Source organism: Lutra lutra, chromosome 9 (assembly GCF_902655055.1).
Source record: "Lutra lutra chromosome 9, mLutLut1.2, whole genome shotgun sequence".
NCBI classification, from domain to species: Eukaryota; Metazoa; Chordata; class Mammalia; order Carnivora; family Mustelidae; genus Lutra; species Lutra lutra.
Window position 1 is genome coordinate 19,030,561 of NC_062286.1, and position 20,697 is coordinate 19,051,257.

Consider the following 20,697-nt stretch of genomic DNA (forward strand, 5'->3'; position numbering starts at 1 on the left):
CACTCATTCACCCCATTAACATCTATAGAACAATAACTGTATACCATTCACAAGAAATAGGCAATAAGCTAAATTCTGGAAATAAAAAGATGAATAAGATAGTATTCCCATCCTCTCCACACATTCAACATAGCTAATAACGGTCTATATACTTCACTTCTGACTACCTTTTCAGTTTACTCAACTTCTACCAGTAAGAAACCAAATATGTTTAGGTATATAAATTCATATAAATTTGCTGTTTATGGTATAAAAATCTGCCCTACAGAGTCGCTTCTAGGAAATGCCTATCATTGAAAGTAGGTACCAACTATACTTTGAAACACTAAGACGGATCTGACTTAACAAATACTTCTTAGCCCTAAATGAAAGGATTAAAAAGAATCTATAAACATCCTCTTTTAAAGACAAGCTTTAAGATTAAAGTTAAAAATATAGAAACAGATGTACTGAAGAACTAAGTTCCTAAAACAGCTAAACCTACACACTTTCTAAATAAATACCACACACATAGTAAACTCTTGGTTTATCAGTTTATTATAAAGTAAACAAATTAACCTGTCATGACTCTTGTGACTAGAAGTGTGGACCTAGACTGCTTTACTACCACAGGAATCTGGAAAACCGATGACAACAGAAAAACAATGACAACAACACAGGATGACAGAGAAGGAAGCAGCTCACTTGCACTGAGCCCCGACTCTTTTTATGCAGTACCTCACTACTCCCACCGCTGCCCTCTACATTAGGTACTACTATTATCCCCATGACACAGGTGAGGAAACCAAAACCCACGGCGGTAAAGTTATTTGTTCAACGTCACACAACTAGTAAGTGGCAGAGCTGATATCGGAACCCAGGTAGCCTGAACTGTGAGCTACACTGTCTCTCGATATTTATGGTTAATATGCTTGTGTTTTCTGTACCTTAGCTGCCACCTCTAAAAATGAGGAAGACTGGGGTGCCTGGGTGGCTCACTTGTTAGGCATCTGCCTTCAGCTCAGGTGATGATCCCAGGGTCCTGGGATTGAGCCTCCCATAGGCTCCCTGCTCAGCGGGAAGCCTGCTTCTCCCTCCTCCACTCCCCCTGCTTGTGTTCCTCTCACTGTTTCTCTTTCTGTCAGATAAATAAATAAAATCTTTAAAAAATAAAAATGAAAACTAGGAAGATTATCTAAGTTTACAGGGTTGTAAAGACTGTATGTAATAAGTAATATATCAACTCTAAAAATAACACTAAATATAATTCTTCATCTATTAGATCGGTAAAGTAACAACAGCTAGCATTTAATGAAACTTGTCATGTGTTAGGTATTTCTCTGAGAGCTTTATGTGCACTGTTTCTAAAAGTCTCGCAAGAATTCTATGAGGTTACTATTACTGTTATTACTATTTTACAGAGGAGGAAACAGAGGCATGGAGAGATTAGATAATTTGCCCCAGGTATCAACACTTATCAAAGGTAAGTGTTGAAGACAGGATCAGAATCCACAGACTTAAAATTAAGAATCTTAAACTATCTGCCCTGACAATAATTAAAAACAAATAAACCCACAAATATGTTGTCACTTGATTTCAACAAAGACATCAAGATAATTCAATGGGGAAAGGATAACCCTTCACTGAACCCTTCACTGAGAGGATGAAAGAACAGGACATCCACATGAACAACAACAGTAACAACAAATCAAACCATTTCAATCCTGCACCACATATGAAGAGTTAACTCTAAATGGATTATAGAATTAAACACAGGAGCCAAACTGAAAATTTTTGTGATGAAAGCAAACAAAAAACTCTTTGTGAATTTAGATTAGGAAACGATATTAGGACACAAATGACTAAAACTTTTTGTTAAGTTGGACTTTCTCCTTTCTTAAAGACACTGTTAAGAAAGTAAAAAGACAATGGGCTCCTGGGTAGCTCAGTGGGTTAAGCCTCTGCCTTCGGCTCGGGTCATGATCTCGGGGTCCTGGGATCGAGTCCCACATCGGGCTCTCTGCTCAGCAAGGAGCCTGCTTCCCCCCTCTCTCTGCCTACTTGTGATCTCTCTCTCTCCCTGTCAAGTAAATAAATAAAAATCTTAAAAAAAAAAACAAAAACAAAAAACAACTACAGTAACATATCACTCCATGCCCATAGAATGTCAAAATTTTTTTTTTTTAAACTGCTGGCAAGCATGCTGAGCAACTCAAATTCTCACATACTGCTGGTGGGGAAGGAAACTGAGACAATTTACAAAAAAGAGTCTAGCAACTTCTTATGAAGTTAAATATCCATTTCCCACGCAACCCAGCAATAAGCTCCTGGGTAGGGGAGCCTGGGTGGCTTAGTCGGTTAAGTGTCTGCCTTCAGCTCAGGTCATGATCCCGGGGGTCCTGGGATGGAGGTCTGTGTGGGCTCCCTGATCAGCAGGGCGCCTGCTTCTCCCTCTCCAACTCCCCCTGCTTGCACTCGCTCTGTCAAATAAATGAATAAAATCTTTAAAACAAAAACAAAAAAACTCCTGGATATTTATGCAAGAGAAATGACTTTTTCCAGATAAAAATCTGTCCTCTGATGATTATATAGCTTTAGACATTTGGTTTAGACACGAAAGCCTGGAAACAACCTAGATGTTTTCTACAGATGAATGGATAAACAACTTGTGGTACACATTTATACAATGGAATTCTACTCAGCAATGAAAAAGAAAGATAAATACAATTATATAGATGAACTGTGAAAGTATTTTGTTAAGTGAAAGGAGCCAGACACAAATAGCCATGTATTGTGTATTTCACTTATATGACATTCTGGAAAAAGCAAAACTGCAGGGACAGAAATCTGACCAGTGGTTGCCAGTGGCTAAGGGCAGGGTATAGGGGATGAGGGACACTTCTATATGATGGAAATGTTCCATATCCTGATTTATATGACTGTATGCATTTATTAAAACCCACTGAACTATATATATACTTAAGAAGGGTAAATTATACTTCAATAAAGCCAACTTAAAAATAAAACAAACAAAAAAAAATACAGCAGCTAATACATACCAGCCACATGGAGGCTGTCAATAAATTAGTTTCCTTACTCAACCCAATGCCAGGGAACAATATAACTAAGGAGAAGTCAGAGCATTAAAATCTTTCTCAGGCTCTTCCCCTTCTGGTAAAGGTACCCTTGCCAGAAAATACTGAGAGCAAGGCTGTTTAGTCAGAAACCTCAAGACTATTTTAAGTCTGGAGAGTCTGGTTAGGAAGGTTTGAGCTGCTTTAACAAACATCGAGGGAGTGTACATCTCCCCAGGGAGTGGCAAACTGCTTCCTAAGACTGCAGAGGGCTCTGTGGCATCAGAAGGACAGCCCTTTTTTATGTCCCACTGACACTTCACTTTTCCTTGGCTACCTGTCTTTGCAGTGGCCAACTCAACTATCTGATAAGGTCTCTCGTTTAGTTCCAACAACTTTGACACCTTCATACCTATTCAGCCAAAAACCATTTTGGGGCATCACTGTGAATAACGACTAGGGATACAAGGATGAATAAAATGAATGCTTTAAAAGGAACTCACACACTCTCTTAGCCAAGAGAATCACACACAACAATCATGATTAAATGTTATCATGATTAATGTCACTTATAGAATAAAAATGCCTAAAGTATTATGACAAGGCATAATTTTTAAGTAGTATTTAAATAATCTTTAAATTGGACACTTAAAAAATGACCACATTAAAACATAAGATGTTAATGCACTAGGAATTTTACACAAAGGAAAAGTTATACAGAAATAAGAAAACTAGAAAATATATGTACTTCAAAAACCATTTTAAAAGAGTTGATCTGGGGCACATGGATGTCTCAGTTGGTTAGGTGTCCAACTTGATTTCTGCTCAGGTCAAGATCTCATGTTTGTGAGATCATGCCCTATATCCGGCTGGGTGTGGAGTCTGCTTGAGATAGTCTCTCTCTCCCTCTCCCTTTGCCCCTTCCCCCTGCCCCTTAGCTCCTGCCCCACCCCCACAATAAATAAATAAAATCTTAAAAAAAAAAAAGTTGATCCAATTCCGGTTTTCTTAGAATATATACTAACAGAACCTTTCCAAGAGTCAACAGTTTATTATTTTGAACTTAACAGTAAAAGATTTCCCAATTTTTCTCTGTATTTATTTGTAAGCCTATAGAAAGTCAGGAAAACCTAAGTTTTGGGGTTGATGTTTAATATTTCCTTGAAAAGCCAACATCTTTTTACATTGTCTGATCACTTCAGAAATGTATTAAAAGTCTATCCACTTCCCCCACTCATCACTAAATTGAGAATGTGGTATTTCCATAAAGATTTCTGTTGCTTATTCTCATCTTCTCACCTACTGGCTCTGTCAAAAATGTTCTTATGGTCTACGTTGAAGGAAAAATAGACATTTATAGAGTATCCACTATATGCTAAATCCCATGCAGTAGATAGTGTCATCCCTGTTTCACATACATAGACAAACATACATACACATATGTATATGCACATATGGGTACACACACACAAGTTCCATAAGGTTAAGTCAACACAGCTGAGTTGTAGCATAGCAGTATCCTAACACACAGTTCTGAAGGTACACAATTCAAACATGCTCAATCCTGCTTGTATGCTGCAAAATTAACTGAAGACTATTTCTGGATCCAGTTCAAAATAACAGTCAAATGATGTATGTCAACCCAGTACAAACTTAAATCTCTAAAACACAACTAGAATACTGGTCTAGATAGAACTAAAGCCTTAACTATGATATGAATAATGCATGCTTAGGCTGTTATAAATGCAGTGCAGTACCACCTCTAATTCTGCAGATCCAATGTTTAACAATTTCCTAATTACACAAATGAAAAGACCAATGAACTCTAAAATTCTGAAAAATAGAACTCTAAAATGGCACTTTTTCCTCCTAAAGCCATTAGCCATTCTCTCCCTCCCCATCCTCCTTCCCTCTTCCATATTTTGAATATTGCCACTGTCAGGGGCTTCAGAACTTCTTACTCATTTAACCAGTCTTCAGTACCCCCACCCCCCAATTTTAAGGCTGGAACAAGCTACAGTACACTATAATCAATAGGCAGTAACATGAATTTGAAGTAGCCTCTTGCTTATCACCTGATGACTCAAATATCAGGCTCTCTGTGTTTACAGTTTTATTACATTTTTGAAAAGCAGAAAGCAAACCTACCATGATCAAAGAAGACTCTGGCAAGGATGATTCTGCTGGTGCAGAAGACACCAGAATTAGAGTCACGAGTGGTAAAAATATGACGCACTGATCTTTTTTGCTCTGTTGAGGAGATGGGAAGTGAAGCATCAAAGAGACTAAGAAAAGAATATCTACTCAATAGAACTTTCTGAGATGATGTAAATGTTCTGTATCTGCATTGTCCAATACAATGGCCACTGGCCACATGTGGCTTTGAGAGCTTGAAATGTGGATATATGACTGAGCGACTGAATTTACTGAATTTTTATTAATTTAAAGTTAAGTTGAAATCGTCACATGTAGCTAATGGCTACTATATAAGGCAGCACATCTTTGTGAGAACCAAAGAAGTCTAAATCTGTAGTTAGTCTTGGACTGATGAAATAGACATGGCAAAATGTGAGAAATACATTTGAAGCGTTTAGACACACAGCTTGGTCTAGGGCACTTAAAGACAGGTTCCAACAGTACTGGGCATCGAAAAGATTTAACACCATCTATAATTGAGCATTTACTAGAAGAGCAAACACTGCTTTTGAAAGTTTTGTGCTATATGTGAATGCCTCTTCTAGTAAGATCTTAAACTCTGAATTCGGCTTGAATTAGATATGAGCAAGATCATCTTCAATCTTCAGCTGTATTATAAACTAAGGAGGGTACAAAGTCTACATTTGCTATCAATTCTTCAGAATTTAAAAAAAAAAAATTACTACCTCTAATCCTTTTTTAACTACCTTGATTCCTAAACGTCACTCCTAAAGTAATTATCCAACATTTTGTCAATATTATTCTTTCATATATAATGCAATGAGCTACAAAGTAGATACACAAATGTTAAGGGAAGGGAAGAAACAGAATGATGAAAGACTAGGCCTACCTACACTGCTTTCTTTTATGTCCATTTTGTTTGTAAACCTTAACATTTTGATTGAAGTTTGAAACTAAACTATGTGTTTAATGCAAACTCCTATGTGTGGTGTGTAGAAATCCTAAGTTTGGGTAGAGCATATTAGTACTACAATTATTACCCTGACTCTAAACTTATGTTTATCACTCATTATGAAGAAAAAAGCCATTATTCAATTTTTAAAAACTGCCTGTGGCATCAAATAATCTTCATAACCCCACAGCATTTCCAGCAAGGCTCACACTGATCTTTAAATAAGAGTTCTGAAAAGGCAAAGAGCAAAACAAAACTCTTATCTCAAGCCCATCCTTACATGACATAGAATTCTACCACACAGAATTTAGTTTTACCGATTAAACAAATAATTCAATTTTCTGAAACTTTCCTAAATCTCACAAGGTCAATCCTGAATCTTAAAATTTTAGATATACAACATGTATTTTTTTGTTAATAATGTGCTTAATTTGGCCCTATGACTGAAAACGTGTTTTTAAAAAGGATGCAACTGATCAAATATAAGATGGGAGCATTAAAACAGAATCATTGTTTGAAAGCGGTAGAATTATTCATGATGCTTCCTTCTTTTTCTTCTCCTAGTGTTCTTTAATATCACTGCTTTCGATTTAAATGTTAAAGAGTTATTGACAAGACTCTCTATTCCTTTATAATTGGCTAATGAAATTTACCACAAATTTAAGAAGTTCACATCTTAGATTTCTTTAGCAATTTAAAAATATAATGCATTTTCTCTCTTAAAAATATAATGCATTAATTCTAAGTGACATACACACTACCTTAATACTTATTAAGGGTGGTTAATTTGTATTTGGGAAAAGAATTAAAACTAGAATCAGAAAAGAAACTTTAAAAACTTTTTGTTACTGAGTTATCTAAACATTTTCTTTAAAAATGTTTCATAGTAAACAATTGTGTGTGTAAGCATACACAAGCCTTTAAAAAGGAATACTTAATTTTATGTGCATATTACTAAATGAATCTTTATTAGCTTAGTCAGTTTACAATCATCCTAAACTACTGAAATACCTTCAATAGTCTTCACTTACAGCACTCTGCTTTTTGTCCTCCCATTTTATGCATCAAACACAATATACCTTTAGGTTATTCTTAACTGCTGAAAGGCAAGCACACATTCCAGATGATACAGCAGAACGTGCTTACATTGAGCCACAGGATTTACTGCATAATATTCTAATAGAAGATATATGCAGCGTTCTAAAGTAAACTATCAAAACGTTTTCAGTAAGAATATTTTAAGTTTTGCATTTATTAGCTCAAGGAAAAATATCAAGACGAATATTTTACCACCTTTACAACCCCCCCACCCGGCATAACCTCTTTATCTTTGCACAAGCACAAAGCAGCTTACCATTCATAGCTGTGGGAAACTGAGCCATCATGGTCCTGAATTTTCCTTGCTAGCTCTCAGCCATCTGCAACATAAAAACATTGTGCCATTAATAATACAACAAGGGCAGATCACAGCTTTAGTGCACCAGCTTAGCAGTGGGAATGTCTGTCCCCTTGAGCTCACACTTCCAAGAGGAAACAATGCAGAGCTGCTGCTGCTGCTGCTGAAGGGGCAGGATTTACATTTAGGGAAGGAGGGTAGGAGACTTTGTTGGGTAATGATGCTGCCTTTAAAACAGAAACATTTATAAGAAAAAACAGTCCCATATTTCATAGCAAATACTGAATAAAGAAACCCTTGGCATGAATCAGCTTTGTAGACATCAACTTGGGAGAGAGGAAGGTTGTTATAGCTAGGCAAGATGCTATTTCAGAGAAATCAACTGTATAAATTAAGTGTATAATAACATGGAAATCCGTAACGTTCTTTTCTTTAAAAAAAATCCCCAAATGAGAAAAATACCCAAAATAAACGTGGCACAGGGTTCTACAGGTTTATAAAAATTTCCCAGAATTATTATAATATATATGTTTATTTAAACAACTAACTGTGCTGGGCAAGTACCCTGTACTAGGAACAGAAGCGACTTTGGAAATTAACAGCTGTGATTTAAATCCCAACTCTGCTATTTTCCGAGCTGTGATGGCGGGAGAGTTATTTAATCTTTTCGAGTCTCAGATTCCTCATCTGTAAAAATACTCTGCACGAGTATTTTTTTTTTAAGTATTAGATATATTCCAGTACACTGCATGACACACAGTGAGTGTTTGATAAATAGCTGCTATTTTGCAAACAACCAGGGAGGAGGAGTGCAATATAATCTTGAACCCTGAATTCATTATTTTACTATGAATAAATTCAAAATTCATTCCACGAATCTTGAGGGTAAGATCAGTTAGGGAGAGTGAAGACCTGGGAAATTTATAATAATGTACTTAGTAATTAAAACCATGGCTTATAAACTGCAGGGGGAAATCACTATATTAAAAAGACCATTCAGTAGCTCATCTATTTGCCCAAATCATTTAAATATTAACACCTTTAGAAGCCCAAGGAAAAATGTTTGCACAAGCCACGTGAACAAAGAAGGCATAAAGAGTTACACGTCGCGGCGGATGGTGTCACTAGAGGAGCTCCAGAGGAGCTGCCGGAAGTGCTACAAGGCACCAGACCGTAGTGAGTTTGGTGTGCTCAAAAAGAACCTCCAAAAGTTAGTCACACCAACAAAAGACTGGTATATACATCCAATTTACTGATTTACAAAGAGAAATTTAATAGCCAAGAAAACAGTCCCTTTTCTTCCTATCAAGCAAATTACAACATCTACTAAATTTCCACCAGATCACTGTGTAGTGAGGGAAGGGAGTTACCAGTGATTAGAATGCTTAATGACATCATGCACTGACAGTCAGATACATTTCACTACACAACAAGAATAAGCCAAGGACTGCACAATAGGGACGGACAGTTAAACCTCCAATAATGCTTTGAATGACACTGCCAACTTTACTCTTGTGACTCCTAGCTTTTCTGTATGCTACCACCATACACCATCCCCCCCTCTTAAAGTGTATACTCTTTCTTTAGGTGTTAATAAGCTTTAGTGCAGCTTCTTTGCACAGCAAAGAAAACCATCAACAAAACTAAAAAACAACCTATTGAATGGGAGAAGATATTTGTGAATGACATATATGATAGAGGGTTGGTATCCAAAATATATAAAGAACATATAAAACTCAATGCCCCAAAAACACATAATCCATTTAAAAAAGACAGACATTTCTCAAAAATGAATAAATAAATAAAGGCATACAGATGGTCAACAGACAGATGAAAAGATGCCCAACAACACTAATCATCAGGGAAATGCAAATCAAAATCACAATGAGATATTACCTCATGCCTGTCAGAGCAGCTAAAATCAAAATACAGGAAATATCCAGTATGGGTGAGGATGTGGAGAAAAAGGAACCCTCGTGCACTACTGGTAGGAATGGAACTGGTGTAGCCACTGTGGAAAACAATATGGAGGTTCCTCAAAATATTAAAAGCAGAATGACCATATGATCCAGTAATTCTGGTACTGTGTATTTACCAAAAGATGAAAACACTAATTTGAAAAGACAGACGCACCCCTATGTTTATTGCAGCATTATTTACAATAGCCAAGTTGCGGAAGCAGCTGACTGTCCACTGACAGATAATGGATAAAGAAAATGTGGTATACAGAATGGAATACTACTCAGCCATAAAGAACGAAGCCTGTGGTGCCTGGCTGGCTCAGTGGGTTAAGCGTCTGCTTTCAGCTCAGGTCATAATCTCAGGGTCCCATGACTGAGCCCCATACAGGGCTCCCTGCTCAGCAGGGAGTCTGCTTCTCCTCTTCCTCTGCCTCCAGCTCTACCTACTTGTGCTCTATGTATCAAATAAATAAATAAATCTTAAAAAAAAACCAACAACAACAACCAACAAACCCAAACCCTCCTTGTGAGCCACAGGTTCAAATCCAGTGTTCTTACCCCATGTAAAGTGAGTTCTTGACTACCCCACCATGTTTAGATATTATTCTCTGTGTAGTAAACAAGTCCAATACCTACACCTCACATTACCTTTTGAAAAAGGAAGAAAGGAAAAACTAACTTGTACGTAAGTGGAATTTCCTCCTATCTAGGAAGAGTATAGTGACAGGTGAAGTCTAAGTGTGGTAACAGGATTAAAAAAGTTCCATTGCAATAAAGCTTTTAAAAAAATTTTTTTTTAATTTCAGTATAGTTAACACTATGTTATACTAGCTTCAGGTGTACGATATGGTGATTCATCGTAAGTATACCCCTAATTACTTCACGTAGTTCACCCATTCCCCCGCCATCTCCCTCTGGAAGCCTTCAGTTTGTTCTCTGAGCCCCCCCCACCCCCCGCGCCCTGCTCACAGGGAGTTTTAAAATGTTCAAAGGAGAGGGACATAGATTTCACTTAAGACAATCAATGGTGAAGAAAAGACCACAGCTATACCAGGGAGATCAGTTAGGGAAGAGATGAGAACAATAACTGACACCTGATCTAAAATAGTGGCAGACGGAACAGAGCAGAGGGGGTGAACTGGAATAATAAGGAAGGGTTTAAAACAGGTAGAACCCAGAAACTCTTTAGATATGAGGGATTATGAAGTAAAAGGAATCAAAGTGATGACTCCCAGAATTTGTTTGTGAGACTGGGTAAATTGTGTTGTCACCAGTTTTAAGAAAAAGTGAACACAGAGAGGGGCGCCTGGGTGGCTCAGTGGGTTAAAGCCTCTGCCTTCGGCTCAGGTCATGATCTCAGGGTCCTGGGATCGAGCCCCGCATCGGGCTCTCTGCTCTGCGAGGAGCCTGCTTCCCTCTCTCTCTGCCTGCCTCTCTGCCTACTTGTGATCTCTGTCAAATAAATAAAATAAAATCTTTAAAAAAAAAAAAGTGAACACAGAGGAAGTCTCATAAATATTGATATGACTGATAATTCCCCAATACAGAAATTCTACAAAAAAGTCTGACACTTTAATTTCCCCAATTTTAAATTGTTATCAGTAATGTTAAACCAAAATAAGTTAACATGCCTGCAAAGAAACTGTTTACTTACAGATACGCAGTAGCAAGTAGCAAGACCTATTTTATTAGGTCTCTGAGACGAGATAGTTTCAAAATGTAGAAGAAAAATCCTCCAAAAATGTTACATGAAACACACTGTATAACTGCATAAAAGCATGAGAATTACCAGGGACAGTTTGAAGAGAAAGCATGCACTTGAAAAGGACAAAGAATAGGATCCCACAGTCACAAAGCCTTAATCAGTTAGGTCTAGGTCTAAAATTTAAAGATTATCTATCTAGAACTTATAGTTAATCATCACATACCCTATGAATACAACAGAATGCCACATAATAGATACTCAGTAATCACAGGTATGATTCTGAAATAAAACCAAAGAATGGATCAAATAATATAATGGGAAGGGAGGGCAAGTAAAGCTGAAGGTACCAGTATTACAGAACTTTCTTTACCTGGGATTTAGCCCATGGTACATGGGATTTAGCCAGCCATGCATGCAGGTATCATTACATAGATGTATACATGTAACATCTGATTGACTATGGTAACATCTGACTATGGTAGTGCAGTTTGTTGGAACCAACAAGCTTTTACTATTTCATATCTGTTATATCAATTCTCTCTGCCCTGTTGTCAAATAATTACCTCATGCTTAACAATTCTACTAATCTACTTGCAGAATAGTACTTGTACAAAGAACAATTGAAATTTTGAAAAATTAGACATTTTACACTTAAATCAATTTTTTAACTTTTTAAAAATAGTTTATTTATTTATTTGACAGACGGAGATCACAAGTAAGCAGAGAGGCAGGCGGGGGTGGGTGGGTGGCGAGAAGCAGGCTCCCCGCTGAGCTGAGCAGAGAACCTGATGTGGGGCTCCATCCCAGGACCCGGGGATCATGACCTGAGCCAAAGGCAGAGGCTTTAACCCACTTAGCCACCCAGGCGCCCCAATCAATTTTTTTACTTTATGTAATCATACTAGCTACCATTTAATAAGTGCTTACTATTAATGCAATACACTTCTATTAATCATCTACTATGTATTACTATGTGTTGTGCTCAATACTGAGAATCTAATATATTCTAGGTTGCGTACAAGGAGCTTCAGAGGAGAAACAGAGGAGCTTGTAAAACAGGCTTCCAGGTGCCAGATACTGCTAAACACCTTTGATAACACTAATAACGTTCACAATTATCCCTGCAAGGCAGAGGATACTATATTCATTTCACAGATGAAGAAGCAGAAAGGCTAAGTTATTTGCCAATATTCACCGAGTGATGAAGCCAGGATGCAATCCCAAACCTGTCTCATTTTAAAGGCCACAAACTTCCCTTCCCATGGGCTTTATATGCCTCTTCTTCTCTTAAATTGGGATAATAATTAATGATGAATAGGGCACAGCTTCCTGAGAGTAGCAGCTCAACTTAATGGTGGTATATTTGTAGGGGAGAAGAAAAACAAGCCAGAAATGTCTTAAAACACATAGGTCTCCCATGTACATAAATTAGGGGACAGCTAATTATTTCTTTCCTCTTGGTATAACCCTCTCAGAGGAAGAAAAGGGTGATCAGCATCTCCCCAGTGACGCGCCTGACGCCTATTTCAGATGTGTGTGATCGGAGTCAGCATCCAGCAAACACCTGCCTCCATTCCTTAGAAGGGGTAACATGATCTTGGGCACTCTTGGCAGTTTGCAGTTATCATGCAATTAGAACACTGTGTTAATTACCTATGGCTTTAAAATATTCATGTGGAAAAGAGAATATTCACATGGAGCTTTCCTTGAACATTATAAATTAGTGGAGAACTGGCACTGTTACCTTCTGAGACACCAAGAAAACTCATGTGGTAGATAGCAGTCCTAAGGCAAAGAAGAATGTTGCAAATTAATATAAAGCAAATACCACTTTAGAATTTGGCAACTACATTCATACTAAGGCAAAGAAAAGTAGAAATGCTTTATTAGTAGAAAAGACAAAATTTTTTGTCTGTCTAGAAGAACAGTTTGAGAAGGAAACAATCACAGTACTTACTTAGTTCAAAACCCTCAACTTTCAAAATGGGAAGACTGAGAGACTTGTACAAATTCACACAGCTAGCCAGTAGCAAAACTGATCCTAGAAACCACATCTTTTATGTCCAATGATCTGGACATAAGAGTTTCCCAACTTGCCTGACTGTATCACTTGGGTCATTTACTAATCTAGAGATTCCCAAGCACATCATTGAGAGATGGAGTGAATTAGGGCATGAACTTTCTAAAATGATCTTATTGCTTTGAGACCTTCTACAGAGCTACTAGTTTTCTTCCAAAACACCTTATTTCACAATTACAAGTTCAAGCCCAAACTTGTTAGTATGAAACACGGTTGAGTATGAAACATAATTCAGAACCTCACCTCAATCTACTTTACCACATTCATCTCTAGACATGTTCCCTTGATTCAGCTTTTTCTTTCTTTAAACAGTGATGCTTTTTTCACTCCCCTATTTCTTTGTAAAGAGCTGTTCCCCATCACATTCACACTTTTTTCCTCATTCTTCAACTCTCAACTCAATGGAAACCCCCTATCTGAGAGACTTGTGTCCTCCCAGTTAGTTACAATCTCCTACGTTGTCCACTGCATTTGTTCATCCCACTGTAACTTCATTTATCATACTGTATTTCAACTGCACGTTTCACTTGTTCTGGGCAAAGACTTTTTTTTTAGGCTTGGTGCCTAAACCAGACCTCCCAAAGACAATGTTCAATAAAGATTTGCTGAACAAATGAATTGGGTAAATGAGTGGTATGGGTAAGACAAACAAAAACGAAGCAAGGGAAGCATGGAGCAAGGCACCGCGGAACCGAATATACAGAAAAGAAACTCTAAACAACTTCCTTGAAACCCCGCAGGCACCAGGCTCTGGATTTTGGACCAAATCATCCTTTGCAACGTGGTCGATCCACAATTTTTAAGTTTTATGGCCTGTTGATTTCTGAAGCTTTTACATTGGGATAGAAAGACTTGGGTTTTTCCATTATACTTATCATGTTCATTAAACATCGTTGAGCTTAAATAAATCTGACTGAAGGTCTGACATTCAAAAGCAAGATAATCAAGTTCCTGAAGGCCTATCTTATAAAACTTTCTCCAGTGCCTCCTCCACTTCACGTACTATGTACAGAGAACCAACTCTCCAAACTTACTGATCAGTTGGAGAAAATGTTCTTTCCTCATCTGATTCCTCAGGAGATCAAGGTCGGTCCCATGAGAGAATGACTGAGGCAAAATTACTTACTTCTTTACAGTTTCTGCAGTAGAAGGAAATTTACAATGTACAATATGTTCTTTACACCTGCTCCCTGTCTAGCCATCCCTTCTTTCATTCATCCATTTGTTTAGTTATTAGACATTAATAGTCACTATAATAAAAAGATTTGAAGAATGTTATTAGAACCCAGACGACAGACCTACCACTACTAAGGAGGTGAGTTAAACTAGGGCACGTATCACAAAGGAGGTAATATTTGTGTAAGAAGGCTCTAACGTGATTATGATGGCAAAGTAAGTGGGTTCCATGCATTCTCAGAGTGAAAGACATGGTATAGGTGCATGGACAGGCACTGATACGGAGGAAGGAATAGCACCTGAATCTAAGGGAAAGATTGGTTAAAAGGAAAGTACATAGCCAGTATCACAGTAGAGACTTTCCTATTCAAAGATGGTGTGATTTGAGAGCCATGGGATTTCAAAGAACTCAATTTTAATTGTTAAAAGACATCTTAAGAGACACAATAGTTTTAAACTTGGCTCCTTGCAATTCTAGAAATTTCAAAGCGATACGATAGATGTGGAATAGGGAAGAGGAATGCAGGACTGGAAAAAGATACCAACTTCAATGACAGTAGCTCTGTTTTTGTGTTTTACATACTGAGGCTTCTCTGTAATATTTTGTCTGATGATTTTTTCTTAAAGAATTAAACAGCAAAAAAAAAAAAAAAAAAAAAAAGAATTAAACAGCACACTGAATTCCAGCCCCTTCATTTTAGAAATAATTAAAGAGAAGCCAGAGAGATTAAGTAACTTGCCAAGATCATACAATTTAAGCAGCAAAGTATGTCATGCTATTGATTTTGAATTTCACTGTGCAAGTCATGGAGAGACCGTATTTATGCAAGACAGACACCCAGTTTTGGTAGTCATCAGGGACTGGAAATAGTTGTCATCCTATCAGTGAGTGACTTTATCCAGGGAAAGCATATATAAGAAACAAGAGAAGAACCTGATCTTTTAAGGGCAGAGGAAGAGAATTCTGAGAAACAATATAGGAACTGAACTGGACGTGAGTATCTTGAGACACGGACACCAGTTATGAGTGACTGACATCATCCAGATGGTGAGAATTTTAACTTGGACAATAGAGAAGAAGCACTTCTGAGCTAGAATGGACAGCATTTTCTGATCAGCTAAATGCTGCTGATGAAAGAAGAGCATCAAGATAAGTTTCTGTCTTGGGTGACTGTAGTGGTAATACTAACCAAGACAAAAGCTCTAAGAAAGTAGAAATTTCGGTATTAGATTTGGGGGGTGAGCAACAAAATGTTCAATTTTCAGCTTACCTAATCTGATGCACTTACAAAGACATCCAGGTGAAAATGTCTAAGAGATGGTAAGGATTCTGTCCAGGCTGCAGACCAGATTTGGTAGCTATCACGGATTGGGAATAGCTGTAAACAGGTCAGTAAATGACATTATCCACAAAAAGCATATACAGGAAAAAGGAGAAGAATGATCAGAACAGAGGTTGAGAAAAAGGAGAAATCAGAATATAGAGGAAAGAAAAGCATTTCAAGGAGATGATGGTCATAACTGTCAAATGTCATAGAAGTCAAGACTAAGCCATTAGTTTTAGCCATCTGTGCAGGGAACAGGCTGTAAGTCAAACTGAAGTAGACCCAGCAGTAAAGTGTAGGTGACTCAAGAAGTATGTTGTTAAAGGACAGAGGAAGAAAAGGTAGGAGGGGTTAGGAGTGATAGGAGGCTTCAGGAAAGAGGCAAGGTTATCAGGCTTTCCTGTTAGATGGGAGAACAAAACTATTTTTAGAGGAAGACAGAGAGATTTAATTTCCAAAAGGAGAAGGAAAGGAGGTTAATTAATAATGAAAGCTAGAGTCCAGAGAAAGAAGACAGCTCTAGAGTATAAAGCTAGAACATGGGGCACGCATTTCTGGTTCTGGGAATATAGGACAAAACAGATAGTAAGGATTAATAAAGACACATGTAAGTTTGGAAGCAGAAGGAAAAGGAGTTGAGAAAGTACAGCTTTTCTTCTGGCCCAGACAGTCCAAAGGGCAGGGCTGAAAACAAACTCTTGGATCTCCTGCGCTCTGAGGTGGCTAAGCACACGTTTCTCTTCTTTTCAAGCAACAAAAGAAGGTCACATGTAAATATGTTCCCATGAGTCACCCAGGTATGTGAATTTCAGTTGTGTTCAACTAGCTATGCTTTATACATGGGAACATTTGTTACATGAATGAATGTAGGAGAGTAACAGTCTAGGCTTAGGTAATACGTGCAAAAGCGTAGGGAGGAGTGTGGTCTGGGAAAATCGGTGGTGGTTTATTCACATGAAGTAGTGAAGAGCTTAACAATGCAAGGAACTATAACAATAGCTGTAAAAATGAGTATTATATTAATACCTGGCTGACAGAAATGAAAATTGGCACAACTACTCTTCTGGAAAGCAATCTGGAAATGAACTTATTTATAGCTTGCCTTCTCCAAAAAGAACTAAAGATCATGCAAAAGTATAAAAACATTAAATTAAAAAGTACATGGGTAAATGAAGGTAATTAGAAAATAAGTGATCGCTTTCAACTTTTGCATGTTTGACATTTTTCATAAATGAAAGTTGAAAAAGAAAACTAGTGCATCTGACTTGACCACTGGCTCTCCCTCACTGCTGTCCCCTACAATCACCATGGCAATTCCTTAACTGCTTTTACACCTACCTCACCCTCCCCTCTCCACCATTATTCCAATACTTCTTGGTAAAGTCAAGTCATCCCCACAGATGATCCTGCCCACATCCTGTCTTTGACCCCCTGTATTCCAAATGTCTTATCCTCCATCTTATCTTAGCTGGGCACTCCCAGGTCACACCCTAGGCCTTGTTATCATAATGACTGCACTCCTCTGTAACCCACTTCAAGCCTCCCACTCTCCCTTCACCAGAGCCTGGATCAACAGCCCATTCTCCCTAGTTCCCAGACTCCAGAAATTCTTTAACTCTACCAGGACTTAACAAACTATTGGTCTTGGCAAATTTTCACTGTCTCTCATTCTTCTTTATGCCCTAACATCAGCTTCCTTAGGTCCTAATAACCCTCCTTACCCAAATTGTAAGTCATTGTATGCATCCCCAAGTTCACTCTCCCCTCTTCCTGTATATTATGCATCTAGTAAAACCCCACTGTTATTTCATGGCCACATGAATGAAGGTGTTGACTGGCATCACTTTAAACTCCTTACCACTAACTCCCACCAGCCTGACAAGTCCATGTTTTCCTAGCTCATCTGTTCTCCCGGACCCACGACCATGCTACACTCTCTCCCTCACTTTTCCAGACTCATAACATGTGTCATAAAACTCTTCATCCAGATTCTCGCCTTTTGATTCGAAGGCATTTTTTACTATAACAACTCCTTTATTTTCATACCAAGATTTGTCAATCTTTTCTTTTATGACTACTGAGTATACAAATCAGGTTAATTATCCAATAGAGAAAGGAACAAGAAAATAAACTTCAGAATATCACACATTATTACAAATGATAATTTCAAGGCTATAATAGGTAATGTTTGTGATATAAAGTAAATTTTTAAAAAAAGATTTTATTTATTTGTTTGACACAGAGAGAGAGACAGCCAGAGAGGGAACATAAGCAGGGGGAGTGAGAGAGGGAGAAGCAGGCCTCTTGCCAAGCAAGGAGCCTGACATGGGGCTCAATCCCACAGCCCCACAATCATGACCTGAACCAAAGGCAGACGTTTAACAACTGACCAACCCAGGCACCCCAATATAATGTAAATTTTTAAAAAATACAAAATTCTAGAATATGGATACAAATATTCAAAATTATAAATGTGCATGTCAAGGATTAGAAGAAAACCTCTTAAGGGAAAGGACCTTATCTTTGTGAAGCACCTAATAAGAGTCTGACAGACTAAATGTATAATATGCATTCACCAAATAATATTTATCAATTTTATTTGTAATAGCAAAAAACTTGAAACAACCCATACACCTGAAAATAGGAGTATGGTTAATAAATCATAGTCTATCAACTAGATAAAAATAAACAGCCAAGGTGCCTGGGTGGCTCAGTCGTTAAGCGTCTGCCTTCGGCTCAGGTCATGATCCCATGGTCCTGGGATGGAACACTACCTCGGGCTCCCTGCTCTGTGGGAAGCCTCCTTCTCCCTCTCCCCTTGCTTGTGTTCCCTCTCTTGCTGTGTCTCTATCAAATAAATAAAATCTTTTAAAAAATTTAAAAATAACATAGCCATTAATACTTATGAAAATCACTGTAACACAGAAAAAATTCCTTCCATGTAATAAGTAGACAAAAATCCATACTGATTGCAATTATGTAAAAATTATATATGTATGTGTGTATGTATATAAACAGATAGATACTCTAATTAAAAGGCATTAATATGCTGGGGTGCATGAGTGGGACAGTCTTGGTTTTGGCTCAGGTCGTGATCTCAGAGTCATGGGATCGAGCCCTGCATCCAGCTCTGCACTCACCTCAGAGTCTGCCTGAGATTCTTTCTCTCTCTCCCCCTCACTCTGCCCCTCCTGCTCAGGTTCTCTCTCTAAAATAAACAAACATTTAAAAAATTAATATGCTAAAATAGCTGACTTAGGTCGTTGAAAGGCTGTGACTGAATTTTTTTTTATTTTCCAAGTTTTGTTGCTATTTTTTAAAATCTCATATGAACCGCACATACCAAATGTCAAGCAATTAAAAATAGACAATTTTCAGTAATTCAAAGAAGAGAAGTCTATGGTAAATTTACCTGTCTTTCAAAAACCAGTAATGTCTTCTATGGAGATTTTTTTTTTTTCCTGACATCAAGTGGGTGTCCAACAATTCAATTCTAACTCTAACTACCTAGAGTTATGTAGTCCCCACAGGTTGAGGACTTAGCTCAACCAGATGGCTATTAGTCAGAGGTTCCCATGATCCCCTCCATGGGTTTGATAATTTGCTAGAAAAGCTCGCAGAACCTAGAAAAGCAATTTATTTACATTTACTGTTTTAATATAAAGGTTACAATTCAGGGATAGCCAAATGGAAGAGACACACTGGGCAAGGTATGGGGGGCAGGACATGGAGCTTCCATGCCTTCTCCAGGAATGTCACCCTCCCAGCACCTCAATGCATTCACCAACCTGGAAGCTTGCTGAATCTCACTGTCCTAGAGCTTTTATAGAGCTCAATCTCTAGCGCCCACCTCCTCTTCCTGGAAGTCAGTGGGTGGGGTGGAAAGTATCCTCATCCTTAGGCTATCTAGGGGTACCACTCTAAGTCTTATTAGCATACCTTAGGTGTGATGGGAAGGGGCTTATTATGAATAAAAGACACTCCTATCACTCAGGAAATTCAAAGGTTTAGGGAGATCTGTGCCAGGCACCAGGGACAAAGACCAAATATATTTTTGTATTCTACTATACGATCTTTCAGCACAATAGCAAATATGACCCAGAGCATTGCTCTTGTTTATATCTTAGTGTATTATAAACAATATTAACAAGTCTGTTTAACCAAAAATATTTAACTAAAATTACCAATCTCTCAAACCCTGCCATGCTACAGTGCTAAAAACTACAATGGAAAAGTATACTCCTCCACACATACCCTACTGCAGAGGCCTAAAGAGCCTGGAATCCAAAACCAATGCCACACCCAGAAGGTCCTGAGTAGGAATGGCTTCCATCTGTGACTGGTAGTTTCTTTTTTTTTTTTTTTTAAAGATTTTATTTATTTATTTGACAGAGAGAGATCACAAGTAGGCAGAGAGGCAGGCAGAGAGAGAGAGAGGGAAGCAGGCTCCCTGCTGAGCAGACACCCCGATGCAGGGCTCGATCCCAGGACCCTGGGATCATGACCTGAGCTGAAGGCAGAGGCTTTAACCCACTGAGCCACCCAGGCACCCCTGTGACTGGTAGTTTCTAAACGCAATCCAAACACATATAGAACAACAGAGTAAAGAAAATGAAAGCACTAGCCAATGGGAACAAAAGCAACCATCCATTTTCCTATTCTATCAGTCTACTTTAAGTTTTTTTTTTTTTAATGTCAATGTTTCAATTACTGGAAAGTATGCTATCAGTGTAGCAAAAAGAATGCTCTTAAGTAGAACATCCTAATCTATTAAGAAAGCAAATATAAAATAATAAATGTAGAATGAGGATTTTAAAAGCAAACTCCAAGTTCTGACAGGGAGAAAAACTACCATAAAACAATAAGATAGAGATATTCTAAAATGGAATTAG

The 20,697-nt window shown here is 37.9% G+C and overlaps 1 protein-coding gene across 1 annotated transcript in view; it reads right to left on the reverse strand.

Moving 5' to 3' along the window:
- ITSN2 (intersectin 2) overlaps positions 1–20,697 on the reverse strand; it is a 139,573-nt gene that overhangs the window by 102,960 nt on the left and 15,916 nt on the right. Inside the window, 1 exon segment of the mRNA XM_047747080.1 lies at positions 7,517–7,580. Coding sequence (XP_047603036.1) covers positions 7,517–7,547 — 31 coding nt within the window. The 5' untranslated portion in view covers positions 7,548–7,580.